This window comes from Bolinopsis microptera, chromosome 3, assembly GCF_026151205.1.
Source record: "Bolinopsis microptera isolate Bmic1 chromosome 3, MBARI_Bmic_1.0, whole genome shotgun sequence".
NCBI lineage: Eukaryota > Metazoa > Ctenophora > Tentaculata > Lobata > Bolinopsidae > Bolinopsis > Bolinopsis microptera.
Window position 1 is genome coordinate 11778184 of NC_087074.1, and position 17924 is coordinate 11796107.

At 37.0% G+C, this 17924-nt stretch overlaps 2 protein-coding genes across 2 annotated transcripts in view; both read right to left on the reverse strand.

The window, feature by feature from the left end:
* Positions 1 to 14652, reverse strand: part of LOC134813040 (sorting nexin-13-like) — a 44938-nt gene extending 30286 nt beyond the window's left edge. Inside the window, exons 1-10 of the mRNA XM_063820715.1 lie at positions 14481 to 14652; positions 8229 to 8325; positions 7935 to 8023; positions 7593 to 7726; positions 7347 to 7484; positions 7093 to 7210; positions 5241 to 5384; positions 4954 to 5058; positions 4504 to 4715; positions 4046 to 4127 (exon numbers count right to left, since the gene is read on the reverse strand). Coding sequence (XP_063676785.1) covers positions 4046 to 4127; positions 4504 to 4715; positions 4954 to 5058; positions 5241 to 5384; positions 7093 to 7210; positions 7347 to 7484; positions 7593 to 7726; positions 7935 to 8023; positions 8229 to 8325; positions 14481 to 14639 — 1278 coding nt within the window. The 5' untranslated portion in view covers positions 14640 to 14652. The remainder of the gene's footprint in view (positions 1 to 4045; positions 4128 to 4503; positions 4716 to 4953; positions 5059 to 5240; positions 5385 to 7092; positions 7211 to 7346; positions 7485 to 7592; positions 7727 to 7934; positions 8024 to 8228; positions 8326 to 14480) is intronic.
* Positions 14653 to 14780: 128 nt separating this feature from the next.
* LOC134813353 (pyridoxal phosphate phosphatase PHOSPHO2-like) lies at positions 14781 to 15632 on the reverse strand. The gene has a single exon (XM_063821057.1). It carries the CDS (start codon positions 15611 to 15613, stop codon positions 14930 to 14932), a length of 684 nt encoding a protein of 227 aa, XP_063677127.1. The 5' UTR covers positions 15614 to 15632; the 3' UTR covers positions 14781 to 14929.
* Between the last annotated feature and the right edge of the window lie 2292 nt (positions 15633 to 17924).

A 17924-nucleotide genomic window follows, 5' to 3' on the forward strand; every position in this document is an offset into this window, starting at 1 on the left:
ATTTGTTGTTTGGCTTTGAGGTCCAATAGATCTGAAGCTGAATGAGTAAAAACATTTTTGAGGGCATCAAAAACTGCGCCAGAATTCAGAGAACAATTTGATGTCAAGCATCAAATCAATCCGATCTTCCCTGACTGTCTTTTTGTTAAAATAAGCCTGAAAAGGACAATTTTAGCTTTTTGACTTTAAAAATTCATAACACACCAGCCTTTTTAGATACGATATCAAGATTTTACACACACCTTGAAATAGATGTGAATAAACGGCGAGCAAAATTTCAACCCGATACCGCAAGAAATTATTTACTTATAGCGTCTCAACCACAAAATAATTTTTTCCGAAAATTGCACTCTCAACCAGGAAATGCTCGATTACAAAAATGGGTATTCTCAAAATAATTTTTTTGGTGTGGAAACGGTGCGCTAGAAGGTCACTGAACTGCCTATGAGGTCATTTGGTCTGGACAGATTTGGTGTATGCCCCCTTAATGTCGATCTTCATGCAGATTGAACTTTGTTGTTGCTTTTTACTGTGTATTTGATCGACTCAAATTATGATCATGTCGAGATGATAGGTTTTGAGACCAACTCACACATTAGACCCCAAAATGTCATGTAGAAGCTTTTGAAGAAGATTGAGATTTGATTTCCAGTTTCAAACCAGTGTAATTTCTTTACGACTAGGTACAACCTTGTCCACGCTCCAGTCTTCAGCAATAACTACAGAAATGTTCCTGATCAGATCAAAGCAGACATTTAACGGCAGGAGTTCTAGCGGTACTCGGTCAAGGGTCACCAATCTAGCAAAGAAGGGTTGCAATCAGAATCTTGGCTAAAGATCTGGTGAAATAGTGTCCGGATTTTGCTTGTCATCTAGGTTGCGAGGTTGAATGACCTCCAACTCCAACTGACCGATGCTGTTGCCAGAAGTTTCTTGGGGATCGGAAGATGCCCGGAAAATGAACTCTTTCACGTGCTTCACTCTCATTGGTACAAGATGGAGCACGGATCTCTTCAGCAGATCTGTGTGTAGTATAGGGTTCATCAGAGCATTTAGTGGCACTACAGTCATAGTAATAATGTTAATTGTCCCAGGAGGAAGGGTATGTTCCATTAAACTAGCGATCATCGCTACGTGAACAGGTAGCCAGCAAGCAAGTTGTAGTCCAATTAGGATGGAAACTTTGAAGGAGAGGAAGAATTTTTGGTCAGCATCCCGATTATTCTCGTTACCAGGATTCTGGTTATTTCCAGAATTTACCGCAGCCCTGGACTTGAAGAATTCTTCAATTATGAAACGATAACTAATTACTGTCAGAAGTAAATAAATTGAGTTTTCCAACACATAGATTATCTTGTATGTAAGCAATGATTCCTCAGTGGAGAATAAGTCAGGAAAGCACATGGAGGATGCTCCATAGAGGCCGACTGAAGTAATCTTGTCAGGGGAGAACAAATCGCCTTTCCAGGTCATGTTCCTCAGCACTTTGAACAGATCAGTAGTTGTGTTCTGCAGAGTGGTGTTGAGATCCAACCTTTTGTAAAGGCTGACCAGCAGCGCTAAATCTGCCTTTCTTCCCCTTCTGATAAGAGGGTTACTTTTGAAGAAATGCTCATGGACAAAAGCATCTGCCAAGGGAAAATGGCTGAAAGTAGCAATCAGAGGCAAAACAGCCATTGTTACATTAAACATATTCATGGTGATGTACAGCCCTGAGAAAAGTTTGAAATTTATTTCTTGACCTCCAATTCCCCTAATGCAGATTGTGTAGCCACGATATAAACTGGTTGCCACAACAACTTGTAGCGCTCCATGTGTGGAGGCAAACGCTATAGCACCTGTAACCTTGCAAAGTACTGACGACCTCCAGGACACATCATGCAAGCAGTATTCCCCCTCAAACTCCCAGTGCTTCCAACAGACTATCCCCAAGTATACTGCTAGCATCACATCGTACAATGCCAAGGTGACACAGTGTACAATATCTATCTTAAGAGATGAGCTGCTTCCTTTCTTGTATCTCTTGAGGTGATAAACAAGAGCATATGCATTTAGACACAGTATTCCCAGAGTCTCTATCATCATGAAGATTATCATGGTCTTGCTGGCTACCAGGCTAGTTTGAGAGGAGAAGTAGGAGGACATGGTACAGTTATCACACTCATCACTGGAATCAGAACAATCCGGGATAGAGTCACAGGTTAGCTCCTCCGGGACAGGAAGCTGGTTTGATTTGCAGTAAAATGTACCAGGACAGTGCTGTTCATCAATACCATTTTTACAGTTTTTTATCCTGTCACAGAACACAAACGTCGCTTTAGAAGTGGAGGATTGCTTTCTGTCGTAAGTCACTTCAATCGACGAATTCTCCGAGCAGCTGTAAGTCGAGTCACTTTCTGGCTCAAACATAATTCTTTTGCAATGGAAGCCCAGAGTCGTGTTTTGTTCGCAATCTGCCAATTCAGCTTGCTTTCTAATATCCAAAGTCTGCTCTTTTGATGGAAAGTTTGTGACGACTACATCCAGTATTCCAGTCAACTTTGACAGTTCGTTTGACTTGGCAGTTTCTTTAGCTAACGTTCTTGAACAATTTGGCATAATGAAGCAAAGTTTTGATGCATCAATTGTCTCCTTGTTAAAATGAATAATCCTCCGACAATGTTGGTAATCATGACATGTACACTCATCACTGTAATCAAGACAATCAAACTTACTGTCACACAACTGGCTGATTGCTATACAGCCGTTACCATCAGCACACTTGAACGTGTCCTCTCCGCACCCACACTCGTCTGTCAGACAGCTAGAGAACCCATCACACTCCCAGCTAGTCGGTATGGCACAGCCTCTATCGCCAATATTACCTTCAATGCACATATAGTAACCTGCCATGTTACGATCAGGCTTAATCCAAAGATTTGGTTCTCTGATGGCACGGGAGAAAGCCCATTGTGCCAGCCCGGTGCACGTCAGCTCTTCATACACTTTAGATAACAAATAGTCGTTCAAAAAAGAGTAGGGTCGTCCATCTTGTCTGTTCAACAGACTTGTTAAGGTTGTAAAGTTCACCATATGGCCATCAGAGCACCAGAACCAACAAGCTATCCATAATGATGTAGTTAAGATCAGTGAAACGGAGTGACTATAGCTAGGCTTGGAAAGCATTGTTATTTTCTAGGCTCAGCAGTCCTGATTCCCTAGGTTAGCAAACAGTTGCAGTTTATGGAGCGGGAAAAATAAACATCATACAATTTATGCTCTTTTATATGCATAAACCCTGTATCATGTTAGGGTGTTGAATCGTGACAACGTGCTCAGAAAACCATTAAAAAATGGTATGCCTCAGTAGCCTCAGAGACTCTAAAACAATTGTTTTATTTTGGAGGATACGTACGAGTCGTATACCTCTGCAATTAAAAAACATTGATAGAGAAAAATATCAGACAATATCGTTCAAAATATATACTCATTTTATATTTAAATATGGAGTTACAATACTATTTTTTGGGACAACCGTAAAAATCGTGACTGCATGTCCAGAAAACGATTATAAATGCTTTAGAAGTTCAGAGGCTCCAAACTGAATTGTCCCCTTTTCATAGATGCAAGCCGTCAAGCTCGTTCGATTTGCGTACGAAAAATTAGGTCATACAGCATCTCCGACAATTTTAAGAATGCAGATAGGAACCAAATTCCGAATTTAGATTTTCTTTCATAATTGAGAAAAACTTCGGAAAAAATATTGAATATTCAAATGAAGTGGCAACTTTGGACGAAATTTCACTTTAAGAATTGGTAACATTTCGTTTAACATTTTTTATTCTCAGTTTATCCACATTACATATTTTACATTTTGGTAATATTTTATGACTTCCACCCTATTTTATTTTAAGTTTCAAGTGAAACTGGTGCCTGATACAGTGATACTGTTAATTATTATTACCATGGCACATATTTCCTTTCCATACACCTTAAAACAGTTACTCATCATGTCGTTATCAATTTCAGTGCCTGTTAAAATAAGGAGTGAGACTAAGCAACTAACCTTTCTGAACATGTTCTCCTCCGCGTCACTGATAATCCTTCCATCAGCAGCCGCCATGTCTACTCTGCTCTTCAGCTCATCTCTAAATGATAACGATAAAGTGATCAATGGACAGCTTAGAAGTTAACTATTATATATAAGATATAATCGGGCGATTGTTTAAGCCTTGATTGTTGTTTAGAAAGAGATATTTATCGACAATTATTAGAGAAAATGGAAATATTTTATCATTAAACAGAGTACACACACTATGATTGATTTAGTTCCGATAATTATTTTCTGCAGTCTGATATTTTGTAAGCTTACCTAAAACCATTACAAACCAACGTTATTAGAGCTGTTCAATGCAATGGTGGTCTGTAGTTTCTTTCACTATCCGTCAAATGATTTAACGTGAAGTAAGGTTCTATAATTAACATAACAAACCTAATTAGCCTGATTAACTATGATGAACGAACCTGAAACAGTCGACAGAAAGCCACATGTAGAGGAATTTCTCAGCCTTGATGTGGTTCATAAAGTCAATGAAATACTTGAGAGAAATGCTGTTACCCAGGATGAAGTTGAGGGGTATGTTTGGACAGGGTTTGTTGGTGGGGAAGGGTTGGGTTGCGTCGTTATGGGTACTGTGCATTGTGCTGTCTGGGTCAGATCCGGGTTCAAACACGTTCTGAAGACATTTATCCAGATTAGATTTATAGGATCCGGAAGGAGAGATCGCATAAGATTTGAATAGAACATCTTTTGTAAGTTCTCGAAACATAATATTTTGCAATTAGTCTTTAGTCGAGATTGCAATTTAAATCAGATCAATCACGTCTGTCGGAATCTTACCGGTTAACATCAGAACACCACCAATATCACAAAATAAAAATATGCATTACAATCTAAGTGAGCTGCAGTCTTACCTGATATCTGATGCTGACTTGACGAAGAGTATACATCAAGCTGTCCAGCTGTTGTCTCCAGTTTGTTATATTCCCACCGTCCATCGCTCGTAGCCGTGAAATGTCCTAAAAGCAAGGCTTACAAAACTGAGGTTAGGAAAAACATCATAGCAAGGAAGTTGTGACAAGTTATTGATGCTTCTATCTAGTTTTAGTGTCTCCTAATTGTCTCCTAATTGTCTCCTAATTGCCTCCTAATTGTCTCCTAATTGTCTCCTAATCAAATATCTGAGAGGAATGAAGATTACCTTTTGTAACCTGTCCTCCAAATGGTCCAGTTCAGTAGGACTAGTGCAGCAGTGTATTGCACCCAGGAAGGACTCCGATGTTAAGCAGTCGTCTTTTAGCCACGCCATGAAACACTGGTTCACATAGTCTGGCTCTACGATTGACTGGAAAAGTGTACTGTTATGAAAACAATCAAAAGTCACAACGAGAGGTTTAAATGTGAGCCAATTAATGTGAATTAAATTCTACGTGACTGAAAATAAAACTTACATCCATGGTCCTGACAACCTCCCTAACGAATTCCTTAAGTATGCACCTCCTTCTTTTTACATGAAGTTTGCATCACTTATCAATGAGTCCTTTGAAAAACAAGAGCACGTTCAATCGTTCACTGAGGGATATCTTACCCCCCTACAGAAGCCTGGAAAACCAAAAGGACCAGTTAAGAGTCTGCGTCCCTTATGCCTTCTCAATGGAACTAGGAAAATCCTTTCCATGATAACACTCCAGCGTATTCAACAACAGATAGCAGACTACACTGGGCCATGGCAGAATGCCTATAAATCAGGACACAGCTGCTCTAATATTGTCTGGACACAAAGGGTTCTTATTTCTGTTGTCAAGGAGAAACATTGGGAGTTTAGTAAAATGGGGATAGACATGTCATCAGCCTTCGACACAATACATCGGTCAACTATCCTCAGGCTACTCGAAGATGCAGGATGCTCAGAAGATGACATAAGACTAGTTAGATATCTACTCGCTAACACCAAGCTCAGAATTAAGATCAAAAAGACGACATCGGGAGAGTTCGAAGTCACAATAGGAGCCTTTCAAGGTGACTGTTTGTCTGGCTCGCTGTTTACCATGTACCTAGCTGGAGCACTCTACCACCTTAGAGTTGTTGTTATACATCTACGCCCAAATCCCCCCATATCTGAAAGCTCCCTTCCTTTAGAATGGGAATATGCTGATGATGTGGACTTTGCTGATGAAGATGAGGATTCGTTACACCAGCTCCTTCCAATTTGCAAGGAAATTCTCTCAGAATGGAATTTGTTTGTAAATGAATCTAAAACCGAGTTTGTAAAGTGTTATCTGGCTGGAAGTAGTGAGAAGGACGAAAAAGGAGAACCTCTAAGAAATAGAGAACCTTGGAGGAAGTGTGTGTCCCTAGGCTCTAAGCTATGTAGTAAAGAAGACATACAGCATCGTATAATCCTTGGAAATGTTGCATTCGAAAAATACAAGAAAGTTTGGATGCAAGGATCTAAGATTAATCTGAAGACCAAGATTAAGATATACGAAGCATACGTTACATCTGTTATGCTCTATAACTGCAATAGCTGGGCTACCCCTCAGAACCTATTTGACAAACTTGATGCATGTCATAGAAGACACCTGCGTCAAATATTGAAGATGACTTATCCCATTATTATCAGTAATAAAGCACTATATGAACGCTGTGGTGTAACACCGTTGTCAGAGCGAGTGACATATGCTCGCTGGAAAATGCTGGGACATGTCCTTCGCAGTGACTGCTCATCACCAGCTCAGAGAGCTCTTCAATTTGCTGTTAATGCGTTATTTACCATGAAAGGACGTGTTGGTCGACACCAAAGTAATCTTTTAAAGTTTATTATAAATGATTTGAATAAAAGAAACCTACCATTACGTGATATTAATGATCTTTATGATCTTAGGGCTACTGCCTCTAACAGAGTTTTGTGGAGAAAATTATTTACCTCATAATTAACCTCTTTTTTTTCAGAGAACTGTTATGTTTTTTTGGGCACTTATCAGTCTCTTAAGATGTTTCTTTACTATTTCGAGATTGTTTTAAAAGTTAGATAATAAATAATAATATAATACATCCATGGTGGGTATGAAGCAGCAGGTAGTAACTAGCTCTCTGATCAGGACTCTCATAGGATAACACTGGAAACTCTGCTTGGGTAGTAATAGGTACAGGAGAATATCCACTAAATTCCTGGGAAGAAATAAGTTTGATAACAACTTCAAGATGCTGATATAAGAATTTACAATATTATATGAATATAATATTCCATTCAAAATTAGAAAAACAAAAGAGAGTGATTTGATCAACTTCAAATTTTAAAATTAACCTGACGTAGACCTCCTCAGCCTCTTTGTCAGTACAAATAACACCAAACTGACTCTCCAATTCAAAGAAAACTCTTATCTCGTCCTGTGCTGAGTAATTAGTAAACACTCGTAACCGCTCTTGTGTCTTTTTGAATATCCTGAGGTGCAACGATGATTTAGATAGATTGTATATTCATGTCAATTGGAAAAACGTGGGTCATTGTTCTAAATCTATGCTGAACAGTTTATGTGAACTTTGAACTAACCGCAAATGTGATGTCATATCAGTGAGAAAGGGTCCGGTGGAGAGGGCAATGAAGTCAACATCTCTGAGCTTTGCAGAGAGGTTAACCACAACTGACTGTATAGTTTTACGAACTTCAAACTTAAACTCTTCATCCTGGAGAATGAAAAATTATTCAAATTCAAGTTAGGAATGCAAGTTTGCAAGCATCAAAATTTTGCACATTTTGAATAAGTGCACTCTATATTTAAGATAATTAGAAAAGCTTATCGTCTAAACTTTAACTTAGATATAAGGCTATGCTACACTTAAATGCTTGAAAAGTTTAAATCCCAATTATTCCACGTAAATTAGATAGCTGTACCTTGCTGATACCTTTATACCATTCATCAACAAAATCCCTCATAAACAAATCCAGTACTTCATTGAAGGGTTCATCTATTATGGTAGCACCTAAAATAAAGAAATTCTCTGAATTTGTGCTTCAATAGAACATGATTAGAAAAATTATAAATCCCAATGAAGATTATTATAAAATTCCCGCACGAACAGAAATAACAAAAGCAAACACCACAAAAAGGATTGAAGCCAACAGTAGAAATATGTTTAATAGCTCATCACTCGAAAAACTTTGTTATCAGTCACACATTGAGTTTACCTGATAGGCGCTTATCCAACTTCCATGTTAATCTGAGTTTTACTAGCTTTTCCAAAACAGCTGACAGACCATTTGAGGGAGGTTTCAATAAGAGAGCCTGTAATGTTTGGGGAACAACTCAGTCAACAGAGTATTAAACTAACTAGTTTTAAACTAATTACAACACTACAAATCTATTACATTTATTGAGGACCCCCAGTGGGAACTAATGCCTCGGTAAATGTAACGACCATTACAGGTTGTATGTCAATGTAAATGGTTGTTGCATGATAAAGTTATCTTAAAGACATCCTAAGGACTATCAGACATCGATTTTTAAAGCAGTTTACTCCCATCTATCACCTAAAGATTATCAGACATCACTTATCCTTATCCTCCGGAGTGCTACAAAGGTACTGTAATCATTAACTAAATTTCGAACAGTAGCATCTTTTTGTGATAAACTATGTCTAGAATACCAGAACTTGGCTCAAGAGATTACAATCTGAGATATCGAGGGAATGCTGTTAAATTCCCCAGTAATGGCTCTCGTCCTACTGATAAATGTTCAAATTGTTTAACTCTATTAAGAGAGAATGATCGTCTTCGTCGGCAAATTTCTATTCTCTATAAACAATTATCAGAAAGTGACAGTGCACTCAAAGTTCCCCTCAGCGATAGTTCACTTGTCACTGTGTTGCCCCAGGTACCTGATCACTGTGAACATTCTATCAAAGTTCCCCTCAGTAATAGCTCATCCTCGCATCTTGTTTCTGAGTTAACCCAAGAGCTATCCAAATTAGCAGAAGACAGTGAACATTCAGCAGAAATTATCAATTCGGAAAATCCCAGACACTCTGTAAATGGTGTCAATGGTGTGACCAACTCTATCATTCCATACCAAGATTTGAGTCGAGGAGTTTTTCAGTTTGTTGACACTGCCAAGTTAGATATAGAAACCCACTATACTCATGAGTTTGAGAATAGGACAGTTGCATATTATGGGGACTTTCCCTACGCTTACAATGGAGGCTTTCATAACACAAGGCCAGTAGCAGACAATCCCTACCTTAAGTCTATTTTAGAACGCTTACGCTCACAGTTCCCAAAGTTGAAATTCAATAGTGCTATGATTACCAAGTATAGAAATGGTCAGCAAGGAATTCCCTTTCACTCGGATGACGAGAGGTCAATTTCACCAGGCTCCATGATCTCCACCATCTCTTTAGGGGCTACTAGAGTCCTAAGCTTCAGATCCAAACTTAGAGCTCATATTGCTGACCTTACCCTCTCCCATGGTGACATAATGAATATGACCAGACAATCCCAGACCAGCTTTGAACACAGCCTCATCCAGGACAAGTCTGAAACCATGAGAATAAGCATTACCCTGCGCCAAATTGATGGCAGCGCAACCTTATCTACTCTGTCTGATGTTTCCAGTCAAGTTAAGAACACTGAACCCTCGGCCCCTAAGACTAGATCAATAGAACATTCTGGTAAATCTTTGTGTGTCTACATTAGCTCTAGTATGTTCTCCAAATTAGAGGGAGAAAAGCTATCGTCCAAACAACATGAGGCACATGTATTCAGCTACCCTGGTGCCACAGCCAATGCAATCAATGAACGGTTTCAATCAGATGTAAGAAAAGACACTCTTAATACCAATAATGTGAAAAGCATTGTACTTATGTGTGGTACAAATGACGTGGACTCTATCCTGAACAGCCCTCGCAACATGAGGACTAAACTTCTGTGCCCTGATAGTTTTTCTGGTGATGCTAGAGCTCTTGACTTTACAAACAATTGTATTGAAAAACTTGTACTTTTCCTTCACAAGTGGGCACCTGGAGCTGATATTAAAATTGTTAACTTATTACCTCGGGAGAGTTTCTCCAGAAACAAGGTTATAACAGATATCAATGGATGTATATCAAATCTGCAAAGAAAATACACCTATGTAAAACTGCTCTCAACCGAGACAAATCGTTTCTTGTTTAGTGATAAGAAAGGCTTCAGAAAATCGTCATTTTTTAGTAGTTATGGAGAGGATAATGTCCATCTCAATGATTATGGCATATTTAAATTAGCAAGGCACTTGAAGTATCATGCACACCATTAGAATACTGCTGAATACTGACATAACACTCCTACCATCAGTTTTATTTTTACAGTACGACATCCAGACAAATACAACCTGCTTTTATTCTGTTTTTTAGTTTAAACACAACTTTACAACTTTTATTCATTCCATTGTGAATTAATAAGATTCACAAGATGACAAATTTTAATAATGCAGCTGATAGGTTTCACAACCTCTGCATTGGTCATTGTAACATTCAAGGAGGGCTTCTTAATTTAGCTAAAAGTAATGAACTTTCCCAACTTATTAGAGATCATAAATTAGACATACTTTCCCTAAATGAGATGAATCTTAATGATACTATTGACACAGACACCATAAATATTCCTTCCTCCTTCAACCTTATGCGATGCGACAGGCCAAACAGTTCTAGGGGTGGTTGTGGCTTAATGATAAACAAAAAACTAGCTTACACAGAATTAGTTATGGATAGTAAGCTTGATAACATTGAAGCATTATGGGTGAAGCTTAAGAATAGCAAGATCAATGTTTGCTGCTTCTATCGCTCTGGAAATTATTGCAGTGTTGATAACTTTATTGAATACATTCATTTTTGCATGAAAAAATTGAATGGGAAAAAAGGTTATCTGGATTGGGGATATAAACATTGACCAGAATAATATCTCATCCACCCAGTACAAAAATTAGATATGACCTTGAGATGTTACAATCTAGTTCAAACCATTCAAGGGATAACTAGAGTTGCTAAACGTGGAGACAATTTTACCCAGACTACTATTGATGTAATATTCACTAACTGTTATGCAGATTTTGTTCAATCTTCTGTTCTTGATGAACGTATTGGGGATCATCAAGCTATTATGTGTGAGATAGATTGTAAAGTACCTATAGCTCCTAAATTGAAAAGGTTGAAATTAGAAATCATTGTAAACGTCATGTTAAACAATTCTTAGACTATCTAGATACCTGTTCTGATTACAGTCCACTATTCGAAAGTACAGATGTTGAAGCTATCACTGCTGGCCTTTGTCATCATATTGAACAGGCATATGCAACCTTCTTCCCTTGCAAGACCATAGAAAGGCATGAAAAGTTCATACATAAACCTTCTACTGGACTTTTAAATGCCATTAATCATACACATTTTCTTCTAAAGAAATTCCGTAAAAAGAAGGATAAGAGAGACAATGGAAATTGCAATAAATGTGGTACATGTAGCAAATGTATAAAGTGTAATGAGGCCTGGGATTGCTACAAGATTCAGAGAAATATGAGAAATAAATTAGCTAAAACCTGCAAAAAGGCTAATGTAATCGATGATCTACAAGTTAAAAGTGCCAAGAATGATCTTAAAGGGATATGGAAAACTATCAAACTGGCATCAAATATGACCCCTGGTACAACTAATTGTCAAACTATCAATGAGAATGATCCTGAGCTATTTAACTTTCATTTTGCAAATGTTGGATCAAGATTACAAAATCAGGCCCCTAATATTGAAAGAGTTAGTTTTACTGATTTTTTACCTCCTAGAACTTCTAACATCTCATTTGATAAATTCCAAGAAATAAATGAAACTGATATCCTAATGTATGTCGAAACGCTCAAGAATGACAAGGCCTCATATGACGATGTGCCTCTATTTTTACTTAAGCAAGCTGTACCACACATAGTTGAACCACTGACCCATATTGTCAATTTGAGCCTTAATACAAGTGTTGTACCAACCCTTTGTAAAAAAGCTAGAGTAACTCCCATCCATAAGGCAGGAATGAAAGATGATCCTAATAATTACAGGCCAATATCCATCCTTCCACTTATAGGAAAACTTATAGAATACTTTGTCGGCAAGCAACTCACTGATTACATGGAAGAGAACAAATTTTTCATCCGGCATCAATATGGCTTTCGGAAAATCACTCCACAACTTATTTGATGTACGATCTGATGGACGAAATATATATGAGTAAATCTAAGTCTTATAAACCAGGAATCATCTTTCTTGATCTTAAGAAGGCCTTTGACACAGTGAATCATGAAATATTGCTTCAAAAATTGGCATATTATGGAATTGGTGGCATTGCTTTAACCTGGTTTAAGAACTTCTTATCTTGTAGATATCAATGCACAAGGATCAATGGCAATCTAAGCTCATTTTTAGAAGTTCTGAGTGGTGTACCACAAGGAAGCATCATTGGGCCTATATTATTTAGTATCTTCATAAATGACATCATTTATGCCTGTAACCTATCTAAGCCCTTTCTATTTGCAGATGATGGTGCACTATTCTTTGATCAAACCTGCAGAAGCACATTTATAAACATGAAAATAGAACTTATGACAATCTTTAAATGGCTCAGTGTTAATAAATTATCACTCAATGAAAAGACGACTGAATTCCTATTGTTTGATTCTGTTGATCAACATGATGAATTAACCATTGAATGTAATGAGGTAACTTTCACAATCAAGGAGTGCAAAGAGACAAAATATCTTGGCCTCATTCTAGATAGTAAATTAAACTTCAAAAGCCATGTAGATTATATTATTAGGAAGGTCATGAAGAGAATTGGTGCCATGTATAGAAGCAAAGCACTGCTACCCATAAATATAGGAAAATGTTTGCCAATGCACTCATGTTGCCACAATTCGATTATTTGGACACGATCTATTGTAGAGCTGGCAAGACAAAACTTGCTGAACTTGACACTCTGTACAAAAGGTAGCCAAAATAGCTCTCAACGTTCCACAAACAGAGAGCAGCCTTAATGTTTATAGAGACATGAAATGGTTACCACTCCATCTTAGACGACAACTCCATCTGTCAAATTATATGTTTAGAATCATCCATGACAATTGTCCTACAAACTTTATGAACAAATTTAGTACATATCAGGAGGTAGTAGGAGCGGCGAAAGCTGCAACCTATATGTTAATAGATCAACATCACATAAAAAACTTTCAATACTTGGGGGCAAAATGTTGGAATAATGTTCCAACAGATCTACGAAATCTGCCCGATGTTAAAAGCTTAAGTGATTCGTATAAGAAACAGCTACTCTCATCTATAACAACAGACCCTAATTACACCGTCGACAATTCATATGACAAATTTTACACTGCAATCATAGTCGACGATAACTAAGTATCTTCTAATTCTTTTAAATCTGAGGCATATATAATTTATGTCGAAAGGATATTCCCTTTTTGACCACCTTACCATTCTGATTGATTTTGCACATGACTGACATGTTTTAACTGGAGAAGGGATTCGCACAGTGGTAGTTTTATAAACCACTTTTAATTTATTGACCTATTATACCTAGTGGTAGTTTTATAGACCACATTTAATTATTAACTTATCATACTTAGTATTTATTTTTGGTGACTGTATCACCCAGTTTTAACATTTGATAATTGTACAGTTTATTGACGACACATTGACTGAATGTTATTTTATATTCTAATTTATATTCTAGATATTTTATTTATTTTACAACAGACGACAACTTCCTGTTTTTTCTTCTATATTAGTTACTCATATCTCTTGTACAGACTGTTTTACAAGGACATTGACAGATGATACTCACATTAGGCATTCATTATTGCATCTAAATTATTTCACTTGCATTAGGTTTAAAAATTTATTCTCTGGTTAACAGATTTCAAATGTTCAATCAATTTGTAGTATGACAGTAAGGTATATAAGAAGTTATTTAATTTTGCTTGGGCTATTATATTGACTATTGAGGTTTAATGATGATATGGAATTTGAATTCTATATAAATTTACACTATGTGGTTGGGGCATTTTGCATAGTAAATATGGTTACTACTCCTATATATCATATTATTTGATTGGTATTCGATTTCTGATTATTTCTTAGGAATATGATTATTATATCTCAATTTGGCTTTAGGTAGGGTGCCCCGCTAAAAGAACTGGATTCTTCCAGGAAGCCATCCCGTGCACAGACCTTGGTCTACATATATATTAAATTATTAACCATTCATTCTGTATGTGCACGAAAATTTATTTCAATCAATTCATCATTATAATCAACAAACAAGATATTCTGTCGATTTAGATTAATTTGGCAATCAGATTTACCAGGCCATGATACTTACACAATTATCAAAAAATAATATCAAAAATGGATGTATAATAACCTTATATCTGTAGAGAATCTTTCTTTTGACCTCGGCACCAAAGAACCAGCTGACAGCAAAGAGTCCAGCAAAAAAGGTGATGAAGAGGGATACAAGGTTGCAAAGATAGAAGAGGCCATATTTATTTATCACGAGAAATGATACTACATAAGACCACATAAACTGAAAATAATGTATAATTACATTGCTGCAACACTAGTTAAAAAATATATTATGTACTGCATCTCAATCCCATGGTTATGGTCGGAGGTTAAAACGGAATAAAATGATGATAAATTGTTCATAGAAATGATAGGCCTCACAGGAAATGGACAAAATAACAATAATTAGCATATTCCTTAGATTCTATTATAGTATAAGCTGATAAAACTGATTCGAAAATTAGATTAAGCTAACAAATATAATCCATAACTATTAACTATCATTATAAAAGTTATTTGACATTTACTTCATGATATATTCAAACATTTATTCAAATAATCCACTATTCTAGCAGCATCAGACCACTTCACAACAGAACACTTCACTTTAACTTTATCCAATTTTTTAGACAAACTATACCCTTCTCTGGGGCAAGCTATATCTTTCTCCCTGAGATTGATAACTGGACATAAATCGTTTGATCCATCTCCCACATAAATTATAGCAGAAATGTCATCAGTTGCTGAGTTAGAAACTATTTCTGATTTGCACATATTGATTGGGCATCTTGTGCAATTTTCATTGGTTGTGTATCTTTTTAAAAGAAGAAGGTTGGAATTCCATTCAGCTGGATTTGTGTGCACTTCATCTACAATGTCCTTTATCTCAAAATGAGAAAGTAGAACATCTATAAACCAGGAGTTACTATCTGATGCTATGACAACCTTGATCTTGTCTTTGCTGTCTCTGATGGTCTGAAATAAGATTCTCATCCCCTTTGTCAATGCAAGCTCTTTTAAAACTGATATCATGTCAGCTGGTGTGACACCTTGTTTTTCACACTGAACAAATATTTGTCTCATATGCTCAGTCCAACCAGTGGAACTTTCATACTTTATGCTGTCTTTTTTGTCTCCGAGTACATCCAATATCTTAACATCCGTATTACCATCCACAACAGTATGATCAAAATCAAAAACTATCAAAATCATTTTGCCATTTAATCTAAATCTGGATAGTTAGGCTGAGGTAAAATACTAGAAAAGAGATTCAATTAGAAAAGGGTTTCCTTTCAAGGCTACATTATTTAAGTTGGTTAGTAGTTACTAGGCACTCAACATACTTTTAAAACACCATGCACTTAATGTACTTTTAATGCAAAATTGCAGACTTTTCGTTGCCTCAATTATAGTGTATTTCATAATTCTATAAATAGCAACATTTATTTCCAAAAGTGGCTGGCAGTGTAATACAACACAGCGCCGGTGTGCCACGTGACGTGTACAGTAAAACAAAAATTTTAGTAAAACAAAATTTTATTTACCACAAAACAATCAATACATATTTAATATTATCATACATTTACAAATAAATCTAAATTTAAATTCAGCTATATACACAATACACAGCCCGCCGCGCAGACAGCCACACATTGCTGAGAGATTCTCAGGTGCAGATGTAAGCGCCGCGCGAGCGAGGTTTGTTATCTTACAATTACATGTCACGATATATTATTAATTATCAGAGAATTTTAGAAGCAAAATAATAATTGCATATTGGGAAAATTTCGGTCGTTAATGCAGTACAGGGCGTGGACACTGCAATGCTAATAACGGAAAATTTTGAGGCACGAGTTTCATTCAGCTACCCAATTTATATGTGACATGTACTTGTATTAAATTCAGATAAATGTTAGTAACAATCGACGTCAACATTGTGCAACTGTAAACTGCAAAATGTTAACGTCGATTATCACTAAATCAGATCTCGCAAGTTACTAATTCTTTGCACTATATATGTTACGTCACTATACTATAGCATATGTCATTCATATTGTACGTTATATAAGATAAAAATAAACATTTTATAATTGTTTCAATGTTCAACACTGCTAAAAAACAAATACCTACTTGCCCATCGATTAAGCAGTCGCCAAAACAAGGCTCAAAGTTAATTTACCTTCACACCTCGTTTTGGAGACTGAAGGATGTCAATAAATAAATAATGGATAACATTAATACTGAATATGATGGATAATCAGTAATATCAATAAAATCCACAATCACTAATCATGTTTTCGATGGGCAAGCACTCGCAACTGGATGCTGAAACAAACGGCGCAAGTCTTGCACCGTTCATGCAGCATACGTCGCGAGATATCATGAGCTCCGCTAACTCTGCGATTCTAACGGATGAATTAGGCTACCCCGACAGAAACACAGGTAACAGGGGGTTGTGGAAGGACACGAACACTGTTCGTTAACTCGTACCCCGGGTACCCCCTATATAGATAGAGAGAGCCCACCACCAGTCATATCGAAAGCAGCTTTTAATTCTGCATTATAAATATCGCTTCGTCATAATAAATAATATACATTACCACTACAGTGTAACTAAAACAGAACTGAGTTAGGTATAGCTTATAACGAAACTGTGTGAATGTTCTGTAAGGTTCTCAGGCGCGTGCAAACATTTATTTAAAGAGGATGAATTTTCTAGGCGTCCCAAACAGCAGAAAAGCTGTTCCATGGAAACCTGCGCAATATAGAACTATGTAAATCTGTTCAACCATTTAAGGAGGGTGATAATGATGGCAGCTCGTTATTGAAATATTTGCAAAACAAGATTTAGCTCAGTGGCGTAACGAAAGGCCCTGCTGACCCCGCTGTGCAGGGGGGCGCCGTCATAGGGGGGCGCCAAATCGTCGTTTGAATGTGGGACAATTTCGAAAACTTAACTAAAGTACTAGCAAAACTGCACGTTTTGCTCTAGATACACACTTTTTTAGAGATTTTTACCGGCGTATTCTTTAAAATCACCTAATTTGTTCAATTTTAGGGAGGGGCACCAAAAGGGGAGGGGGGCGCCAACAGGGGGGCGCTTTTTTCGGCAGGGGGGCGCCAACAGGCAACGTTACGCCACTGATTTAGCCTATTTACCTTCTTCAGATCTCTTTTAAATAATAGTACTAGTAGTACTGTTATTACTTTATATATATACTAGTGTAACCCGTGCTTACGGCTGGGACTTCACTATCACAGTTGAAATGCAAAAGTATAATAAACCTGCCTATTATTGTCGAAAACACGCATTTTCATAGTTAAAACTGTGCGAAAGTATGAACTTGCTCAGTCCATACTTTAATTCTGAGTGCCCCTCACGTATCTATACTAATGGTAATACTTGAAAGGCAATCTTGAGGTCAACTGCCAAATTACCTAATTATATAGCAAATGTTGAGGGGAGAGAGAGCGAAAGTGGGGGGAAATGTGAAACACTTTGGTATTACATTTGTGGAACAAA